The sequence below is a fragment of the Leptonychotes weddellii genome, chromosome 9 (assembly GCF_054177405.1).
Source record: "Leptonychotes weddellii isolate Sample4059 chromosome 9, ASM5417740v2, whole genome shotgun sequence".
Lineage (NCBI taxonomy): Eukaryota > Metazoa > Chordata > Mammalia > Carnivora > Phocidae > Leptonychotes > Leptonychotes weddellii.
In genome coordinates, this window is record NC_138377.1 from 95,485,616 (window position 1) to 95,506,216 (window position 20,601).

Below are 20,601 nucleotides of genomic sequence, written 5' to 3' on the forward strand. Positions count from 1 at the left end.
AGAAGGGTGAAATATGCAAGTCACAACACCAAAATCACATAGTTGTTTTAAAGAATAACCTTTGTATCTTTAAAAATATTTGAATGTGTTGGGGAAACTAGGAGTATGGTTTTATGTATGGAATTTCAATAATTTTTAACAGTGCCTCAGCCACAAGCTAAGAGTTCCTGCAATAAAGTCAACATCTTTGTGTGTGTCAGCTTTTGTTTTGCTATAGTTGGAAATACATTAATTAGCCAGGTTTCCTGCCTGTGCTAGGTACAACGATGACCTCTTTTTCTTGCCAGATCATTCTAATCCATATGAGGGGCCCATTGTCCAGACACTTGACGGATAGGAAGTACTACATGCCCATTAGAGTCTCGCCTCAATTGAAGCCAGAGCAACATAAGGTCCAAGAGACTCATTAGTTCATTGGCACAATCGTGTCCTGAGAGTAAATGAAACCCTCTGTCTCCTTATGGCTCTCATCTGCTCTGGACTTTAAAAGAAAACTGTCTCTGTTTTGTTCAGCACAGCAGTGCATCTTTCACATGGTGAGAACCCCCTTAACAGTACAAAACTGTTAAATCTATCAGGGAAGTTTTGTATGTGCATTTTGATTAGCACTCTCGAGCCTCAAGCTGCTGGCAATAGTAAAATGAGTTCACTCTCCTGTACCTTTTGTTTTTTTTTAACCCACCATGATTGGTTTTCTCAAACAATGCACTTTCCTTCTTTGCATCTCTCATTAGCATACACCACAGAATGCCTGTTTCCAAATTGAGGCCGTATATTCAGATTCAGAAAACAATCGGGAGTAAAGTTCTCTACCTAAAAACCGACAGCCTCAAAATGAAAGGAAAAAATTTGGTATAATAAAACAATCACTTCAAGTAATTAAGTGGAAGAAGCCAGAGGACCAGATTAAATTAGTGAAATGTTTTAATTACAGAACATTTGAAAAGAAGCATAGTCCATTATCTTTTAGCACATATATGTAGCAAAGATACTGTGCTACTGGTAAACTAAGGTAAGTTTGAAAAAAAATCACATATATGTGCACAATGTATAAAGTATCCTAAACAAAAATTGAGCTTTTACCATTCTAAATAGGAAAATGAAATATTTGTCGATAACAGGATGTCCCTTTACATATTACCCATTTTATATTGATTTTAAAGAAACCAAATAGGTGATATTTAATGACAAACGGCTATCTACTTACTTATCTTCTGTAACCTACTTATATTAACCTTTAATGAACACTTCTTATGGGCTAAGTATATACCGTACTAGAAGCTTTATCTACATTATTTTATTGCACCCGTCCAACAACCCAACCTTATGTTGCTTTTATTGCACCTGTCCAACCATCCAATGTCCCATTTACATACATACCTCCACTAAGATTTAGTGGAGGTATCTCAGCGTATGTCTCAAGACCAAATGAAATTGGGGCTTTGCTCTTTTACCACAAATTCTAGCATGTTGTGTAAAGTAGAAAGTTCAGATTCCACTTGTCCCAGATCACACAAGAGACTTGCACTTTTTTATAACAAATTCTAGTGTTGCTTAAGAGACAATTTCACTTATGCTTCCTGCTAATAAAATCAACTTGCACAACTGACAGTATCATGAGGCATCACAATTATGTAATCAAAGAAATCAGGAGAAGAGAATGTGGTGTCAGTGGAATTCTCCCATGGTGCTGGATCTGTAAGACTTCGGTGGAGGACTGACAATGGGAAGGTGCAGGAGAGTTTGGAAGCTGGGAAGTCATCCCCCGTAGTTTGTTTGAAAAGGGGTATAAAGTCAAGAAACTGGGAAAGGGTTAAGAAAGGACTTCCAACAAGACAGAGAATAACTTGGATAAAGATGGAGCATTATTTCAGCTATATCATCCTAAGAATTGCAAGCATCCTATTTTTCAGGTATAAAAATATATATTTTATCATAAGTAATATATTAGTAACCATCCCATAGCTTTAACAATTAATAATCATTTGTATGCATCTGGCACCTTTCTTCTAAAGAGCTCAAAGCACTTTACATTTGTTATCTCATTAACTCCCAACACTGTCCCTATGGGGAAGGTAATAAGTATTTTAACATTTAAATGTTTATCTTTCAGAATTTCTCAAGCATACATTATGTTTCCAAAAATGTAAATGTTCACTAGTTTCCTTTTACTGTTCCTCTGGCTTCAATGTGCATAACAGATTTGTTCAACTCTTTAAATGTACTGATCATAGTAAATCTTATCTGGAAAACTATAAATTGCTAAGATAATGGGAGAATGGAAGTTGTGGCTGGGGGGAAGCATATGACTGCTTTTCTCACTGGAAAAAGTTTGGTCCAGTCCATTGCAAATGCAGATGAAATGTGCTGTGGATCTTCCAAATCCTTTCTGTATCCCATTCTTTCCAAAAGGCGAGCCTCAGGAGGGTAAGGGCTGTATCTATAAGCCTGAGGTAGATTGAACTACTATGTACATCTTTGTTTTACCGATGATTTTATCAAAGTGGAACAGAAACTGGATGCATTCTATTAGGAGTTGCATCCCAAAGAGTCACAGAATAATAAGGGCCAAAAACTTGTCTCCCCAGCCCTCACTCTTTCTGGGCTGATCATACCTTCCTCAATTTTCTAACTAGAAAAATGACAGTAATACCTGCTCCTTGGGGAAGCAGTAGAGATTAACTGGCCAATGTTGGGAGAGCGTTTCCAAGAAGAAGCATTCTACATAAATGTTTAAGTATTATTATTGCACTGCTACTTCAAATGGAAGTTCTAACTTTGAAATGTGATTATACTTTCAAAAAAAAAAAAAACCCTTCATAACCACATATATAGGTTTATTTTTCACTCTAAGAGTCTAACTCATGGTTGTGAAACTTTATTGCACTTGATGGAGGACCCTGGCTTTTATTAGTTTTAAACTGCTGGTTGCTGGGGTATTTATGTAAATGAGGGAAAGATACCAAAACAGTAAATAATAAGCATGTCCCTGCTGTTTAAAAATCTGTTGGTAGAAACAACTTTTGTTTGGTTATAAGAAGAACCTAAACATAGCACAGAAAAATATAGCTTTGGCATCTATGCATAAAATAGCATTTTGGGTTTGGGGGTGGGGTTTGACGTTGGTTTTTCTTCCCAAGCATTTCTTTGCCATTCTGTAAACATTTTGTTTTACCCCTACAGTGGCTACCATATATATCATATACACGTATGTAAGAGAGAAAAATAAGTAAAATACATTTTAAGAATTTTTTTATTTAACAAAATGTTATAAAGTATACTAGATAGCTAATTATCGCTCTCAGAAAGCAAGGCCACACCCAAATTTATTGCAGTCTCCTCATAAGGAATGTTATGATAAAATCATGGTCCCATAAACTTAACAACAAAACAGCAGAACTTCCACTGGTTGTAAAATAACTTCAAATTCAAATTCAAATTCTGGTTCATTTAAAGATTCATGCTGTTTGCTTCCCAGCAGAGGACACAAAATACTTATTTTGCAATCACTGAAAAATTTAAAATGATCTAACAACACATGACTTCCAGGTTTCCTTTACAATGTCTTTCTACTCATCTTCTTTTTAAGTTGAATATCCATAGCCACATTTTGAAGCCAAAAAACTAGGTTCATTTGCAACAACAATGAAAAATCAGAAAGGTTTAAACATTTAACAATAAGGTATTACTTAAAAATTACAGGGGGTGCCTGGGTGGCTCAGTTGGTTAAGCATCCGACCCTTAATTTTGGTTCAGGTCATGATCTCAGGGTCGTGAGATTGAGCCCTGAGTCAGGCTCCACACTGGGCATGGAGCCTGCTAAAGATTCTCTCTCTCCCTCTCCCTCTGCCCCTCCCCTCATCCCTACCCCTGCATGCACACATGCACACGTGCTCTCCCACTCAAAAAAAAATTAAAATAAGAAAATTATGGAATAGCTATATAAAGACCTCTATATAGCCACTTAGAAAATCACAGGTTACTATAACTACTGTATGATATAGCCATTCCACTCCTAGGCATTTATTTACCCAAGAGAGAAAAAAGTGTATGTCCATTCAAAGACTTATACATGAATCGTCATAGCAAATTTATTTGTAATAGCCCCAAACTAGAAACAACCCAAATGTCCACCAACATGTAGATGCATAAATTATGGGACATCCTTACAATGGAATACTACTCAGCAATGAAAAGGAACAAGTTGTTGATAAAATCAAAGACAGGAATGAATCTTAATCTATTTGTGCTGAATGAAAAAATCCAAAAAAAAAAAGAGTACATATCCATTTATAAATACAAACTATAGGGGCGCCTGGGTGGCTCAGCCGTTTAGCGTCTGCCTTCGGCTCAGGTCATGATCCCAGGGTCCTGGGATCGAGCCCCACATCGGGCTTCCTGCTACACTGGAAGCCTGCTTCTCCCTCTCCCGCTGCCACTGCTTGTGTTCCCTCTCTCGCTGTCTCTCTCTCTCTCTGTCAAAAAATAAATAAAAATCTTTTAAAAAAATAAAATAAATTAAAAAATAAAAATACAAACTATAGTGACAAAAGGCAAATCAGTGGTTGCCTAGGGGTGGGAAGCTGGGGGCGAGGTGGTGAGGAGGAACAGGAAGATTACAAAGGAGCAGAAGGAAAATTCTGGGGGTGATGGATAGCTTCACTATGTTGATTGTGAAAATGGTCTCTTGGATGTATACATATGTCAAAACTTATCAAACTATACACCTTAAATATGTGCACTGTTTGAAGGTCAATTATACCTCAAAAAGCTTTTAAAAAAAATCATGAAATTAGGAGAATATAAGAAAATGAAATGATATTTAATTATTAAGAAGCATATTTTATTTTTTTCTCTTTCTAAGATTTTATGTATTTTAGAGAGAGAAAGAGAGAAAAGGGGAGTGAAGGAGGGGAGGAGCAGACGGAGAAGGACAGACTCTGCACTGAGCACAGAGCCTGATGTGGGGCTTGACCTCACAACCCTGAGATCATGACCTGAGCCAAAATGAAGAGTGAGACGCCCAACTGACTGAGCTACGCAGGTGCCCCCAAGAAGCACATTTTAAAACAGCATGAAGACTAGGACTCCAGTTATAACTTTTTAAAAATATGTACATATATGTGTGTGCACGTGTGCACACATACACATACACACACACAACTAACTATAAAGATAGCCCCCAAAATGTTAACAGTGGCTACTTCTTAATGGTAGAGTTTTCTTCTTTCTGTATTTTCTATTTTATAATGAACCTGTTTTCAATTAATGAAGCAAATGAAACAAAAATTTAATTTGGGGGAGTCTGGGAAAGAAAAATATATGAAGGTCTTCGTTATAAGTTTTGCTATCAAAAGTGATAATGAACTTAGGGGCATGGAGTGGAAATGTCGTAACTATCTCCCTCCTCAAAGCTCCCAAAGCTGTCACCAGATAGTAATGGCATGTAACGATTGCAAGTTTCATTCTAAGCTTAATACCCTTAGTCTGAATATTTGAGAATTCACACCAGACTAAGACTTTAGTGCTGTATCTGCTCATGCAAACAGAGATGCATGAAAGGGTAAATGCTTCTGTTTACCTACAAATATTTGGAAGGACATACAGCGATTAGGTGGCATTTGCAGTTTTTCTAAACGGGTATGGAACACACACACACACACACACCATTTGCTTTAGATTTAAAAGTCTTTTTTTTTTTTAAGATTTTATTTATTGGACACAGAGAAAGAGACAGTGAGAGAAGGAACACAAGCAGGGAGAGAGGGAGAAGCAGGCTCCCCGTGGAGCAGGGAGCCCGATGCAAGGCTCGATCCCAGGACCCTGGGATCATGACCTGAGCCGAAGGCAGACGCCTAACAACTGAGCCACCCAGAGGCCCCAGATTTAAAAGTCTTAATGGGTTTTAGTTCCAGCACTTTCCTTAATGGACAAGTAACTTCTCCTCTCTAGTCCTCATTTTTTTATATATAAAATAAAGTTGAACTGATATTTAAACTTCTTGCCAACTCTAAGAATTCTATGCCAAGCATCATCAAAGTATCAAAAGGGCAAAACCACATATATACCACACAAGGAGGTGACTTGTTCTAGCTTTCTTCTTCCATTTACTGGAAATCATGGATAATATTTTCTAACTTTGTACAGCCTCTTTTGTTTCCCTATTTACTATCCAAAATGGCTGTGATTTTAAATAGTTACAAATGTTATAATTTTATGATAGTTTCTTGAGATGCAAACAGTTTTCTCTCAGAAGGAATTATTTAGGCTAAAGACAATGCAAGCCAAATATATCCTTTAGACTGGGATCATGTCTTTCATTCTTTGGGTTTTTGCTTGCACTCTCTCCGGTATTGCTTCTCACCTATAGTAATGGACACATTTTATTTTGAAAGCATTTTATCCGAACTGATTTAATGTATACCTTCTGTACTACAGAGGATCTTGGTGCAAATAGATGGGATAGAAATGAGAATCAAAGCTTCAAATGTGCATTTTTGTTTCTGTAAGCCCAAAGCGTATCTCCTTTTTACATCTGCTTTGCAGGGATAGTATGGAGAGTTGGAGTACAGCCTCTGAGCTTTTCTTTAATTTGTACCTGGACTCAGCAAGAGATGGATGATGTATTTTGCCACACTCCATTTTGCTGTACAGCAGATGTAGTCCCTGATGAACTGCATAAATGAGACATAAAACCCTGAAACTAATTTCACCTGGCACCTTTAATCCCATATTTTAAAGACCTCCTAAAATGCACTGTTTCCTGGGCCATGTCTATAAGTGGTTAGGTCAGGCTTCCCAGGAAGTGTTCTGCCATCCACACACAAGAGCTAGAACGAGATGCTGAGAATACGATGATTATCTATCCCTTTATGAAGCCCACATTGATTGTTACGGCTAAAATAAATCTTTAAAATAAATAAAGTTCACCTGCTTCCGTTATTCTCACTAACAACTTAGATTCTTGGTACCAAAACCATGAAAACAAAAACTTACAGATGATGTAAGGTTTGAAAACTACTTATAAACATTTTTCTTAAGATGACTTTGTCTTTCAGGATACCTGTAGCGTTTTTAAATTTTTCTAATTACAGAAACATACGCTCATGATAAAAAAAATAAGTATCACATGGCTTCTTAAACAAATAATTTAAAAAAAAAAAAAACTTTTGAAAAACAGGAATGTGCAGGGAAGAAATTTAAAAATCAACTTTTAAAAAAGTGGTGGGGGGGGCGCCTCCTGGCTCAGTCGTTACAGTATGAGACTCCTAATCTCGGGGTTATGAGATTACTTAAAAATAAAATCTTTTTAAAAAAATCAACAATTATTTCACCCAAAGAGAACTACTGTTAAATCTGGGGGGACATCTACTATTATTCCTACCTAGGGCCTCTGGATTTGCCATGCCTTCTGCCTGGCACACTCTTCTCCCAGAAGTCTGCCTGGTTTACTTACTCACTGTATTCAGTCTCTGCTTGACTGTCACTAGACCAGGGAGACCCTGCCTAATGTAGCACCCATCCTTACTCTCTATCCTCTTCTCTGCTTTATTTTTCTTTAGAGCACTTAACCATAAGTGGTATTACAAAATAGGTTTATTTTTTATTATCTGTCTCACCAAATGGATTGTAAGTGTAAAGATATAGCCCCACTCCTAGAACAGTACACCTATCACTAGTAAGAGATGCTCAATTAATACATATATTGTATTTGTTTCTTTATCAAATATATATTGAGTTCCTATTATATAGAGTCTTTTATCTTTGTATGTATAATTTTTAATAGGATTATACCAGACATACTGTTTTGCAGACTGTATTTTTCATTTAGCAATAAACTATGAAGACATATCAGAAATTCTTATCCAATGTGATTTTAATAACGGCATAAAGGATGTTAATAACCCCTATTGTTAGGCCAGTACATGGGCACTCTGATGCATCCTTCAAATACAAATTAAGGTCAATAAGGTAAGACAGTTATTAATAATATTAACAATGCCAGGGGCGCCTGGGTGGCTCAGTTGGTTAAGCGACTGCCTTCGGCTCAGGTCATGATCCTGGAGTCCCTGGATCGAGTCCCGCATCGGGCTCCCTGCTCCGCGGGGAGCCTGCTTCTCCCTCTGCCTCTGTCTCTCTCTCTGTCTCTCATGAATAAATAAATAAAATCTTTAAAAATAATAATAATAATAATATTAACAATGCCCTATATTCACAGGTACTTTATAGTTTATAAACTATTTTCATATCTCCCTTGATCCTTACAAAAAACTCAAAGTAAACAGAGCAGAAATTCAAAGAGGTTAAATAAATAATTTCCCTAAAATAATAAAACCAGTAATAGAGGGTCCAGACTCAAACCTAGCTCTGTCTGTCTCTGCAGCTTAGGCTCCTCACGTACCTCATCGTCCCTGGTTGACACTGTCATTTTACAGATGAGCGATCCATGCTTAGAGAAGGGAGTAGTGATGTGCCCAGAATCACACAGCTTCTTCAAGAAAGAATACAGATAAAACAGAACCCAGGATTCCTGACTCCCCATCCAAAGCTCTTTCAACTACATGCTGGCTCAATAAATTAGGGGGAAAAAAATCCTAAATTACTGCGTAGTCAAATCAGCAAACAATACATGCTGTTATACTTCTCTGAAGATTACACAGTGTATTTGCTTGGTGCTGCGAAGTGCCAACCTGATGACACTTGCAATCCTGAGCTTATTTGATGTGGTTGGGAAGCAAATGAGATTCCAGTACCCCTGTTGCACATAGGTGCTCAATGAGCATTTCCTGCATGGTGGGGAAGTGCCCTATATTTACAGTATTTGATCCAGTTTAACAGCAAGATCTAATGTTAACATTAGCCTTGTAGAAGTTTTCACCCTAGTTCACACAAAAACAAGATTCTGGAGATTATGACTAGCAATTCTTCATGAGTTGATTTATCTGAATAAAACCTATAAGGTTTTGAACCATTAAACATTTGATTTAGAAAAAAAAATCTTAGCATACAGAAGAATAAACTGAAAAATGGAACAGATTTGTTTCTTGTAATAATTATGAGCAATATCTCAAACTCAGCATCCTTAGACCACTGAGCTGTGTAGGATGAATGTGCTAATTAATCAATTACTACCCAACAATGTACCCTGTTTATTTACTGAAATGCACCAGAAACGTGTGCAGAGCTGGTAATTATTAATCATCTTCAGTAACAAATATGACTCAAGTTCACCTTCATATAATTAATAGAGCATGTAGTTAGCTTTAACATCTTGCTTTATTAGAAATAGCAACAAGGAATTAAAAAAAAAAAAGCTGAACCACAAGTTGTGGTTCACTGAAATGCTGGCTTGGACTAAATGTGCCTATTATGCATAGTGGTGGTATTACTCATACCCATTCAAATTATGGCCAGATGCAAAGTTTTTAAAACTAAACTTTTTAATTTGAATAAAATTTTAGACTAACCAAGAAGTTGTAAAAAACAGTTCAACACATTTCCATATATGCTTTACTCATGGTCCCCAAATAAAACCCAATTTTCAGAGCCCAATAACTGGCTTAGAGTTGGGATCTTTGTTGATGGTGCCCAAACATCCTGGCAGGTTTTAAATTTTCAAGATATTTTAGAAGTATTTTCAATATACATAGAAATAGTTGTTTTACAACAAATTTTGCAAAGTGATCTAGTTTTGAAAACCTTTTTATTTTTTTTGGAGTCATCATGTAGGCCCCCAAATTTCCTTTGAGGCAGATAGACTTCTAGGCTAGAAGGGCCATATTTTGGTACAATGCTATTTCCTGATAATGCAACATCTAAGGGATGTTCACTTGTGTCAGCAACATTTACGCTGAGTCTGGCATCACCTGACTCTGTAACTATGTTCAAAGCATGAGATTTTGCATACCGTCAATGAAGGTTCAAATCCCAGTTGCCTGCTCTGTGACTGCAGTTAACTATCTTAACTTCTCTAACTTCTGATACTCAGTTTTCTCAGCTTGAAATTGAGGTAAATGAAGCCCTGCTTTGGAGTGTTGTTTAAATGAGAAAATAGGTGTAAACTACCTATCAGGAAGAAACACTCAGGAACTGGTAGATACCATTTTGCTGGTATTATTACCCTCTGCAGCCACTTTTAGCTTATGGAACTGAAATGTACACACCTAAGCACACACAAATAAAAAAGTATTTCACACAATGGAAACTGCAAATGTAAATTAACATTTTTGAAAGTTTTCTCCTGAAAGGAAAAACTGGATTAAAATTTAATATTAACTGCACAGAAAATTAAAAACTTCTCCCATCTGAAATACCAGTGGAACATCACTTCAAAAATCTAAACTGACAAATAAATAAATCAGTGGGTGGACTACTGTATTTCTATTATCAAATGATTCAAGGCCCCTTTAAATGGAGAGCCCCCTTAGGGCATCTCAGTATTTGTTTATAGATCATTAACTACTTGACAGGGAGACTAGGGAGGGGGCATAAAGACTTCAGCTGAAGTGCTAAAAGCCACTGTCGAATGAAGATCAGCAGTAAAGCCAAAACATCTTTGGAATTCAGTACGAAGATATGATTTGTGTTAAAAAATGTCATATGCTTTTCATGCATGTATCTGTTAGTAAAACAAAGCTCATTTTACAAGGCTGGGACCATAACTATGACCCATATGACAAGGTAAATTTATTTGGCCATGTTTTCAAATGCTTCCCCAAACTGACTAGATAGGATTTGCAATATTGGGAACATGCCCATAAAATGGATTGTGTTCTCTATTAGCATAAATCGCTATCTGGTTTCAAAAAGTCACAAATATGTCTCCGTGCCACTGGATTCTAGCATCCACAGCAGGAGAAGGAAATAGAAATGTTTCCTAATGAAAAGCTCACAGAAAGTTGGAAGGTCAGAATTTTGATTCTTGATTCTAGTATATGATCTTGGGTAAGTTTCTTATCTATTCTATAGTTTAATTTCTCTAACTACCAAAATTAAAATTGTAATTAAATTAAAACCACTTACCCTACATATTACAATTTTTCTCTAACATCCCTCAAACATACTAATTGTATTCACTTTGCTCACTTTTTTTTTTTTTTTCATTTTTTCAAGATGTTGAGTACCTACCATATTGCAAGTATTGTCCTAGGTGCTAGAATCACAAAGATTAACAAAACAGGCAAGTCCCTGGCCTTAGGAAGTTTGCATTCCAGTGGGGGGAGAGCTTGAGAGTAGTTTAGACACAACATGCAGTTTAGATGAGATCTCTCTACCCTCTGTGTTCACAGTAACATGTTTTACCAGGGTAATGCTTCCTGCCACTCTTTGTAGCAGCAGCCCCAGCTGCCAGCCAACTCCTTGGAGGCTTTCAGAACATCAATCAGTTTCCCACAGGACTCAAGATCTAGGTAAGTATACAGCAGTTCTTTCCTTTCCTAATGACTTCTGCCATAACTCAGTACCTCCATGAGGATAATTTTGCATAAAGCCAATGTATACTGTCCTTGCCAGGGCAGACACAAGGATACAGGAACGGAGCAGCAAGCAAAGTTCACCACTAATGGGAGTGGGGAGAATTAATGAGCATTCATCCAGCTGTAGGGGTAACTCAAGCCACCTCCTCTGGTGCTGAGCTTGGCTTAGAGGGCGCTGAGCCATTAAAGAGATTTGGGTTCCTAGGAGAGCCTGGTCAGTGGCTCTTTGGGGGTATCTGTTTTTAAGTTCCAAAGCACACTGGAATATGAATCAGGCAGCATCATCTCCATAGTCCTTCTTTCCTTGAACCAAAAGTCCTTAAGCCTCAAAGTGGAACTTGTCAATGAAATCCTAAATGTAAACATTTATATCCCTTTTTCATAATTCCTTTATCTTTTACTAACTGGCTGACATATGCACCCACTATCTTGCCTATAGTTCTCCCTCTGAGAACTGCAGTGAATTAAAATCTACATGTCTACTTTACTTTCTTTTAAATCACACCATTAGAAATATATGAGTAAATCATAATCTCACAGCAAGGTACTAAAAAACAATGTGAGAATAAATATTCTATATATGTACAAGGTCACCTTTGGGTCATGCCCACTATTTATGTTCTCTATATGTATTTCTTAATAAACACTGATAATAGGATGTGTTAATATGTAATACTACCTGTAGAATTTATTCTTTTTCAAGCTTTTAATTGAAGTATAATATACATACAGAAAATGCACATACCATACATGTTCAGTTAGAAGAATTTTCGGGGCACCTGGGTTGCTTAGTTGATTAAGCGTCTGAATCTTGATCTCAGCTCAGGTCCCGATCTCAGTGTCATGAGTTCAAGCTCTGTATTGGGCTCCATGCTGGGCGTGGAACCTACTTAAAAGAAATTTTTTTTCACAAATTGACTACAGCCATTTAACTAGGGACCAGATCAATCACAGGTTCATCAGTCATAACGAATCTATCACGCTGGTGGGGATGTTGATAATGGGGAAGGCTATGCATGTGTGGGGCAGAGGATATATGAGAAATCTCTTTACCTTCCTCTTAATTTTTCTGTGAGCCTAAAATTACTCTAAGAAAAAACGTCTTGGGGCACCTGGGTAGCTCAGTCAGTTAAATGTCTGCCTTTGGCTCAGGTTATGATCCCAGCATCCTGGGATCAAGCCTCATGTGGGAATCCCTAATCGTCCGGGAGTCTGCTTTTCCCTCTGCACCTCCCCCCTGCTCACGCTCTCTCTCTCTCTCCCTCTCTCTTGCTCTCTCTCAAATAAATAAATAAAATCTTTTAAAAAAAAAGAGTCTTAAAAAGAACTATAGAAATATATGAACAAAAGAAGAGAATAATCCAATCCCCAAGATGTCCCCTCATCCTCCTAGTCCCTGACTCCCCTAGATCTCCACCCCTGTAAGGGTGATCACTATCCTGCCTCCTAACAGCAAAGATGAATTTTGGCCAGTTTTTATAACTCATGGAAATGAAATCATATTATAAGTACTTTAGGGTCTGACTTCTTTCACTCTTCCTTATGTTCATGAGATTCATGCTTGCTGTGTGCAATTATGGACCATTCCTTCTCATTGTTATATAGTATTCCATCAAGTGAATGCCACAATTTGTCTATCTACTCTATTATTGACAGGCATGTGAGTAATTTCCAGGTTGAATATCACAAATATGAATAGTGTTATGAATATTCTACTACATGTCTTTTGGAGCATATGTGCACACAATTTCTGTGGGGCATTGTTACGGCTGAATGTTTGCATCCCCTCAATATTCACATATTGAAGCCCTTAACACCCAATGTGACAGTAGTTGGAGATAGGGTCCCTGAAGAAGTGATAAAAGTTAAATGAAGTCATAAGAGTGGGACCCTAATCTGATAGGGCTGGTGCTCTTGTCAGAAGAGAAAAAGGCAGACACCAGAATTAGCTCTGTTGCCATGAGAGGATATACTAAGAAGGAGCTATAAGCCAGGAAGAGAACTCTGTCCAAGAAAAATCCAATCAGCCAGCACCCTGATCTTAGACTTCCTAGTCTCCAGAACTGTGAACAACAAATTTCTGTTGTTTAGGCAGCCAGTTTGTGGTATTTTGTTATGGCAGCCTTACTAATACAAATATATATCCAAGAGTGACATGGCTGATCGTAACATTACATACATTACATATGCAGCTGAATATATACTGCCAAAATTTTTTCCAAATTGGTTGCCAGCAGTATATAAAAGTTCTAATTGCTGCATATCCTCACCAACATTTAGAACTTTCCATCTTTTCTACTTCGGCTACTTTGGTGGGTGTGTAATGGTACTACATTGTGGTTTTAATTTCCATTTTTTTGATGATTATTGAAATTAAGCAATTTTTCCCATGTTTATTGGACATCTGGATATTGCTTTCTGAAGAGTCCATTCAAATATTTTGTCCATCTTTCTACTGGACTGTCTTTTTTAAATGATTTGTTCTAGATACCAAGTGCGTTGTCAGAGATAGGTATTGCAAATACTTTTCCCACACTATGGATTACTTTTCGATTCTCTTAATAGTGCCTTTTAATGAACAGAAATTCTTAATTTTAATATATTCCAATTTATCAATTTTGAAGAACTCATTTTTTAAAAGATTTTATATATTTATGAGAGAGAGAGCAGGAGCAGGGGCGGGGGGAGGGGCAGAGGGAGAGGGAGACAAGCAGACTCCTGGCTGAGCCTGGGATCCATCCCAGGACCCTGAGATTATGACCTGAGCAGAAGGCAGATGCTTAACCAACTGAGCCACCCAGGCACCCCAAGAAGAACTAATTTTTAGCATGTTCTGAACACCTATAGTATCCTAGGTGCCTTTAAGACAAAAATAAGGCTAAATCCCTTCTTTCTAGGAGTAACATCATATCCATACACAAGCTAAATGCTATACACAGCATCACTCTTCATAGTTATTTTTAAGGGGTTCCTTCTAAAGGGGTATGCCATTTCTCCATGTATTGTGTAAAACTAAGTGTTTATGTGTTTATGGCATTCTTAATTATTGGACACAATGTTTTTTAAACATTGACTTATGCTTTTGAATGCCAATTTCTAAGCCCCTTTGTTTCACAGCCATCAAGAATTGGAACTGATCTGAGTTGTGGATTTTTAAGAAATGATCTTATTTCAGTTATGGTGGTGGCACTGTTATAATCTTAAAGTCAGAAGAGATAGCTAGAAGTCATGTTTTCCAGCTCTGTATTTTTAGGTTAAGAAAATATTTCATTCAAAAACTCCTTAATACCTGAGTGTGATCCACTATCTATCTGCTTTCTTTGAAGTAATTTCCTACCTTAGAATAGAAAACAGAGAGAGATAGTCATGGTATCTTATAGATGCCACAGAACCTAGAGTTTCTCAGACATACTTCAGGTTCCACAAATGTTTGATTCAAATTTCACTTTTTAAAATTGATTTTCATACTGCTAAGGGATATAATGCCAAAATTTAACACACTGCAAACTGCCTACACGTTAATTTGAGGTTAAATCATCTGAGTGTAGATCTCAGAATTAATCTCCTCCTGCCATCTTTATACTTGAAGCATATGTCCAAGATTTCAACGCAAATCATCAAGACCATTCTAATTTGTATCTACTTTTCTGGATGGATCAGGATATTCTTGATAGTGTACAGTCAAAACAGAAGAATAAGAAACTGTCCTGAGGCTGCTTGTAGCTGTCCTAACTGCAACTGTTGTCCATAACCCCCAACTTCGGAAGTTTTCCAGCATAAAAGAGCAGAGTCAAGACTTCAGTGGCAGTGAGGCCATCATGGCACCCTAACCAGACTAGTTTCTGTTGGTCTCTGCCGCCCACAGACTCCCTTGGTTCCTTCCCATTTTCTGAACATGGTTCTGCCAACTTCCCATTTATTACTTTAGCTACCCAATTTCCTTTTGATAAATTCCTTGTCTGTTAAAAACAAAACAAAACAAAAACAACAACACACCAGCCTCTTTTTTTAAAAAAATTTACCTATAAAGTTAATATTAAAATTTTGAACTTATGTTTAATAAAAAAACACAAGTTTTCATCTACTTTGTATGTTGGGGTTCTGTGACAGATTTTGTGTGAAAAAGACTCCAATACTTCTCAAAATTTAATTTGAAAATCACAGTACTGAATCGCCTCCCTGACTCCTGTCTTAGCCTCCCTTCAGCCATTTCTCTTGCAAGTCTAACCACATCATGCCTCCATCTAAAATCTTTTTAAAAACTTTTATCTAATAGGGAATCCTATAAGGTAAAGTTCAAATTATGTGCAGGACTACAAGTCCCCTCAAAATTTGGCACATGGTAACAGGTACTTAATGTTTGTTGAATGAGTCATTAAAAACTGAAAAATGTAAAAACTGGTCACATTATCCTACATCCCTCCCTCGACTTTCAAAAATTAGTTGGTGTGTGATGCTTACACATAATTATCTCATTTACATATAATGCTTTCCAGACATATCATCTTATTTATGTATGGCTTCTCCAAACAAGGCAAGTTTAGGACAAATAGGAAGAAATGCTTCTTTAGAAAGCAGGTGTATATAAAATATTACCTCAAGTGGCTATGAAGTTTGAGAAAAGGTTTTCCTAAAGTAATAGACTGATAATGGGTGGCTGAGGATTATAAAGGCTTATAACTGAAAGACCCCTGGTCTGACATTCACCGAGCTTAGGAGGGAGGTAGAGGTGCGCATCTGGGCAATGCACGGAGGGATGTGGGACATGTTTAAAAACTTTAAAATTTTATTGTGTTTTTAGAATTTATAAACTTTTTTATTAACTATCTGGGGCTTACCCTAAACAGTGAACATGACAGAGAAGACCTAAACATAAAAGTGCTTCCCGACTTTACCAGCCAGTGCAAACCTGTGGACTCTTTTAACTCGCTTCCCCAAAGGCACCTTCTCAAGTGGCTCCTCAGCAACGCCATGTAAGCATTTCACTCGAGCCCAAGGCTTAGAGGAGAGATCTGGGTGTCAGTTCTGCCACTCACTACGGGGGTTATTTATTTTAAGCCTTAATTTTCCTCACACCCCTACTGATAAACCCCCCGAATCCCCACCCCGGCTCCCAGCCCCCGGCACCCCAGGGTTGTTAACGCCTACATGAGGTCATATGTGACGATTTAATTACCTCCTCCGCGCGGCTGACCCTCGGACTACCCCGGGCGGTCCCTCCGCCCGCCCCTCGGCCCCCTCGCGGGAGACCGCGAGACCTTCGTGCGCACGCGCCGCTGCGCCCCGGGGCGCTCTCGCGCACTGGCGCGGCGCCCACTGGGCGTCCCCGCTGCTCGCCCCGGGGCGCGAGCGCGCGCGCGCTCCGGCGGCCCCGCCCCCAGCGGCGCGCGCCCCACGGCCGCCGAGGGGCGGGGACGCGAGCGAGGCCGGCCATGGAGCCCCTGCGGAGGGCCCACGAGGCCGCGCTCCGGCTGCTGCTGTGTCGGCCTTGGGCCTCGGGCGCCGCCTCCCGCCCGAAGCCCCGCGCCTCGGAGGTGCTGACGCGGCACCTGCTGCAGCGACGCCTGCCGCACTGGACCTCCTTCTGCGTGCCCTACAGCGCCGTCCGCAACGACCAGTTCGGCCTCTCGCACTTCAACTGGCCCGTGCAGGACGCCAACTACCACGTCCTGCGTACCGGCTGCTTCCCCTACATCAAGTACCACTGCTCCAAGGCCCCCTGGCAGGACCTGGCCGGGCAGGATCGGTTCTTCACGGCGCTCAAGGTCGTCAACCTGGGTGAGTGGCCCGGGCCTGTGAAGCATGTCCCGCTGACAATGGGATCACTGTTTGCAAAGCACGCTGACAAAAGTCGCTCAGACGCCGAGACCCCGGCCCCAAGGTCAGGCCGCGACAGCGCCGGGGAGCCCCGCGCAGGCTCGCCCGGGCGCACGCGCTCGCCACGCTTCGGCCCGCGCTGTTGGGTTTCTCAGACCCTGCCTCCGCGTCTCACCCACTCTGCGGCGTTCTAGGACTGGCCTTGGCCCTAGTATTTTGGATTCCCCCCACCCACCCCAATCCCTCCCCGTACATGCTTGTCGGGGCTGAGTAGTTGCTACTGAGTCATTCCCAGAAAAGTCGGGCTTTATCCCAGACCTATATCCAGGGACCACACTGCGTCACCCCTGGGGAGGAGACATTCATGCCATCCTCACCTGCTGCAGCTCTTGACTGGGAGGACCCGGACCCCTACAGTGGGCAGTAAGAATGAGGGTGTAAGGAAACGACCCCACTGCAAAGTGGCTCTGAAGTTAAGAAATGTCTTAATGCATGGCAGGATTCGTTCCCATGACCATCATTTTCTTGGGTGCGTTCGGTATTACAAAAACTGGAACTACTTTCTGAGTTTCATTGTTTTCTTTATATGAAATCCCAGCAAGTGCGTTTAACTAAAAGCACTAAAGGTTTTCACCGGTCATAGCAGCTTCCTAAGGTGCTAGGCCTAAAAGGTACCAAAATATTCTGCCTCTTTAATATTTCTGTGTTTTCATGGGAATATTCTAATTCGGAGAGCATTTACTCTTGCTGGATGCTTATTTTCTTTTGGCTAATGAGGGAAGAGGCATGAACATTGACATAAGTATATCGTTTGTATCTTTATCGAGAGGCCTCAAGATGTTTTGAACCTATTAATAGGTAATATCACATTGATCCAGATTTTAGTAATTCAAAATCTAGACGTGGGAGCTGAACCATGTTACCCAACCAGTTTTTTTAAACCAGAGTTAAAGCTAAACCCCTGTGCACCTGCATTGGTATTATATAATCTGATGGCTTATTAATTTAAGTATGGTATTTATGTATTTTCGCTTATAGTCACTCACGTCAGTCATGGGATTTTTGAACCATTGGTCTACTGGGACTGTTCTGGGTTCAGTCCACCCAAGGAGAAGATAATTAATTAGCAATGTGTAATTCTTTAAAAATTTGTCCATTTGGCTGATGGACTACATAGAGCATACCCTCTAATTTTGAGGTTGAAGTTGAAGGGTAAGCTCACTTAGAAGATTCGATTCCAAAGACTAGAATGATGAATAGGTTCAGGAAGAAGTTTATTTTAGCATTTTCAGAATCAGCCATTCATCCCAAATGTAAAGAGTAACAGGTTAGGAAAAGTATAATTGGAGGATAATAGGTAAACCATGAGCCAAATGCCTTTTAAAGAAAGTTTTCATTTGAAACTTAATAACTTTAAGAACACCTTAATGACTAGGGGCTTCTCTTTTAAATATACATGCAAAGAAATCCAAAGAAAAGTAGGATACCCAGAACATTCTCACACAAAGAAGTGACACATTTTGTGGAAAGAAACAACAGTTGTAGTTTTTTTATGTGGAAGAGAAGGCTGAAGAGTGATTTAATGGTCTTTGGAAATTCTAAAAATCCTGCCCAAACGGGAATAAGAGTTTTAAGTTAAAAAAGGGAAAAGTTTCTGCTCATGCATGCTTTAATACGAATTGGCTTTTACTGGTAAAGGGAATTTTTTTCTGGACTTTTTAAAGAGCAGTGTATTCACCAGTTTGGTAATGTTTATTTTGTATTTTTGTCTTAAGGTAGGGAATTAGATAATAGATTCTTTCCGGTTCTGTGATGCCCCTTCTGGATCATCAAATACCTATTCTATTAATAAAAGTACTTAGGATCTTATTCCTCTTATTCCCTTCTAAATTAGTAATTATCAGAGTAATTCATTTTTCCATTTTGTAAATAATAAAGATTTTTCTTGTACCATTTGTTCCCTTTCCCTTCTGCCTTCCCTTCAATGGAAGCTGACATTTTACTGATGGTTTATCAGTCTGGGTATCCTGCTGGGAAGTAGATTGAGATTTAAGAAAAGCAACTTACCATTGGAATGAATGGGTAATTGGAGACTTGCTAAGAAGTTCTAATTTTTTTTAAGTGCTTAATTTGACAGTGGTTTACCTACTGTTCAGCTGACTCAAAATGAATTATTACGCAAAGAACTGACATTCATGTTCATTTTGATGTTATGTTTCAGTCTGGGAAAAAAATTTCTCATGGAATTTTATAGACTTTATAGCATATGTGCTATAGATAAAGAAAATTATTTTTTTATGTTTAAATTGTTTAAGTAGCAAATCTCATTTTAGCCTGACTACATTAAGTAAACTGCAGGAAAAAAGAAATAGACAATTTCTGACTCCTGTATTACAGCACAATCCCCTATCAAACAGCATCACTGATAGTGGTTCCTAGCTGTTTCTTAAAAGAGATAATGTAGTTATTATAAGCTAGTAATCTTTGGTCAGTTCTCCCATTTTAGCTGAAAAAATATTGACCATTGATTTGTGTGTTTTTTAAAACGTGTCAATATTTTAACTGAAAACTGCTAAGTACTGTAAAACAAGATTTCAGTTTCACCAGCCATTCCTTAAATTTATATCCTTAGCATTGGTTTAAAAGGCATATTTTATTTTTTAAAAAGGCATATTTTATATATTTTACTGTCAGTATATTTAGAAAATTAATAATTGTTTCTAGAACCTATTTTGTTCTTCCTCCATTGATTTTCAGCTTTCAAGTTGTGATACTGTATTTTAAATTTATTTTTTATTTCAACTTCTCCCTCTACTCCTCACTCCTGCCTGTTTTCTTGTCTACTTCCCCACCCATACTCCCTTTTCTTTTTTTTTTTCTTTTTGATAAGTAGCTTTATGATGCTAGTTTTTGTGGCTTTTTTGTGACATTCCCTTGAAGCATTTAGAGATTCTTTTGGGTAGTACCAAGGCAAAGAAGGCAAATATACTGTCAAAGATTTCGTGAGAGTTCCAGGGAACCCTGTGATGGTGACAAACTGTGACCCAGTATATTCCTAAAAATAGAGGGGTGCCAGCCTGAATGGGCATTTTTGCCTGTTCTCATTGCCAGCTAGTGATGCTTCTCCTGATTAATCTCTGGCATCACAGTGGTTGGAATGCAGCTTCAGGGAAAAAGCACAAAGTAGTCCAATGCACTTACACACGCAAAACAAGCATAATACAGCAAATATATTCTTGCAGAAAAATTAAAAAATCTAGCAATAGGATCAGTCCTGAGCATGTGATTTCCCTATTAACTAGAAAGAGGG

At 38.7% G+C, this 20,601-nt stretch overlaps 1 protein-coding gene and 1 long non-coding RNA gene across 9 annotated transcripts in view; one reads left to right on the forward strand and one right to left on the reverse strand.

Annotated features, from left to right (window-relative positions):
* Nucleotides 1-16,775, reverse strand: part of LOC115944242 (uncharacterized) — a 176,069-nt gene extending 159,294 nt beyond the window's left edge. For 2 of the 6 annotated variants that reach the window (XR_014148688.1, XR_014148690.1), the window contains exons 1-2: nt 16,651-16,771; nt 12,220-12,363 (exon numbers count right to left, since the gene is read on the reverse strand). This is a non-coding gene — a long non-coding RNA (uncharacterized LOC115944242). Of the gene's footprint in view, nt 1-12,219; nt 12,364-16,650 lie in introns of all 6 variants that reach the window. The other 4 variants (XR_014148687.1, XR_014148686.1, XR_014148689.1 and 1 more) reach the window with 4 other exon arrangements.
* Nucleotides 16,776-16,882: 107 nt separating this feature from the next.
* C9H15orf61 (chromosome 9 C15orf61 homolog) overlaps nt 16,883-20,601 on the forward strand; it is a 9,095-nt gene continuing 5,376 nt past the window's right edge. Inside the window, exon 1 of one of the 3 annotated variants that reach the window (XM_081831299.1) lies at nt 16,883-17,252. In XM_081831299.1, coding sequence (XP_081687425.1) covers nt 16,907-17,252 — 346 coding nt within the window. In that variant the 5' untranslated portion in view covers nt 16,883-16,906. The remainder of the gene's footprint in view (nt 17,253-20,601) is intronic. The other 2 variants (XM_081831298.1, XM_031039013.2) reach the window with 2 other exon arrangements.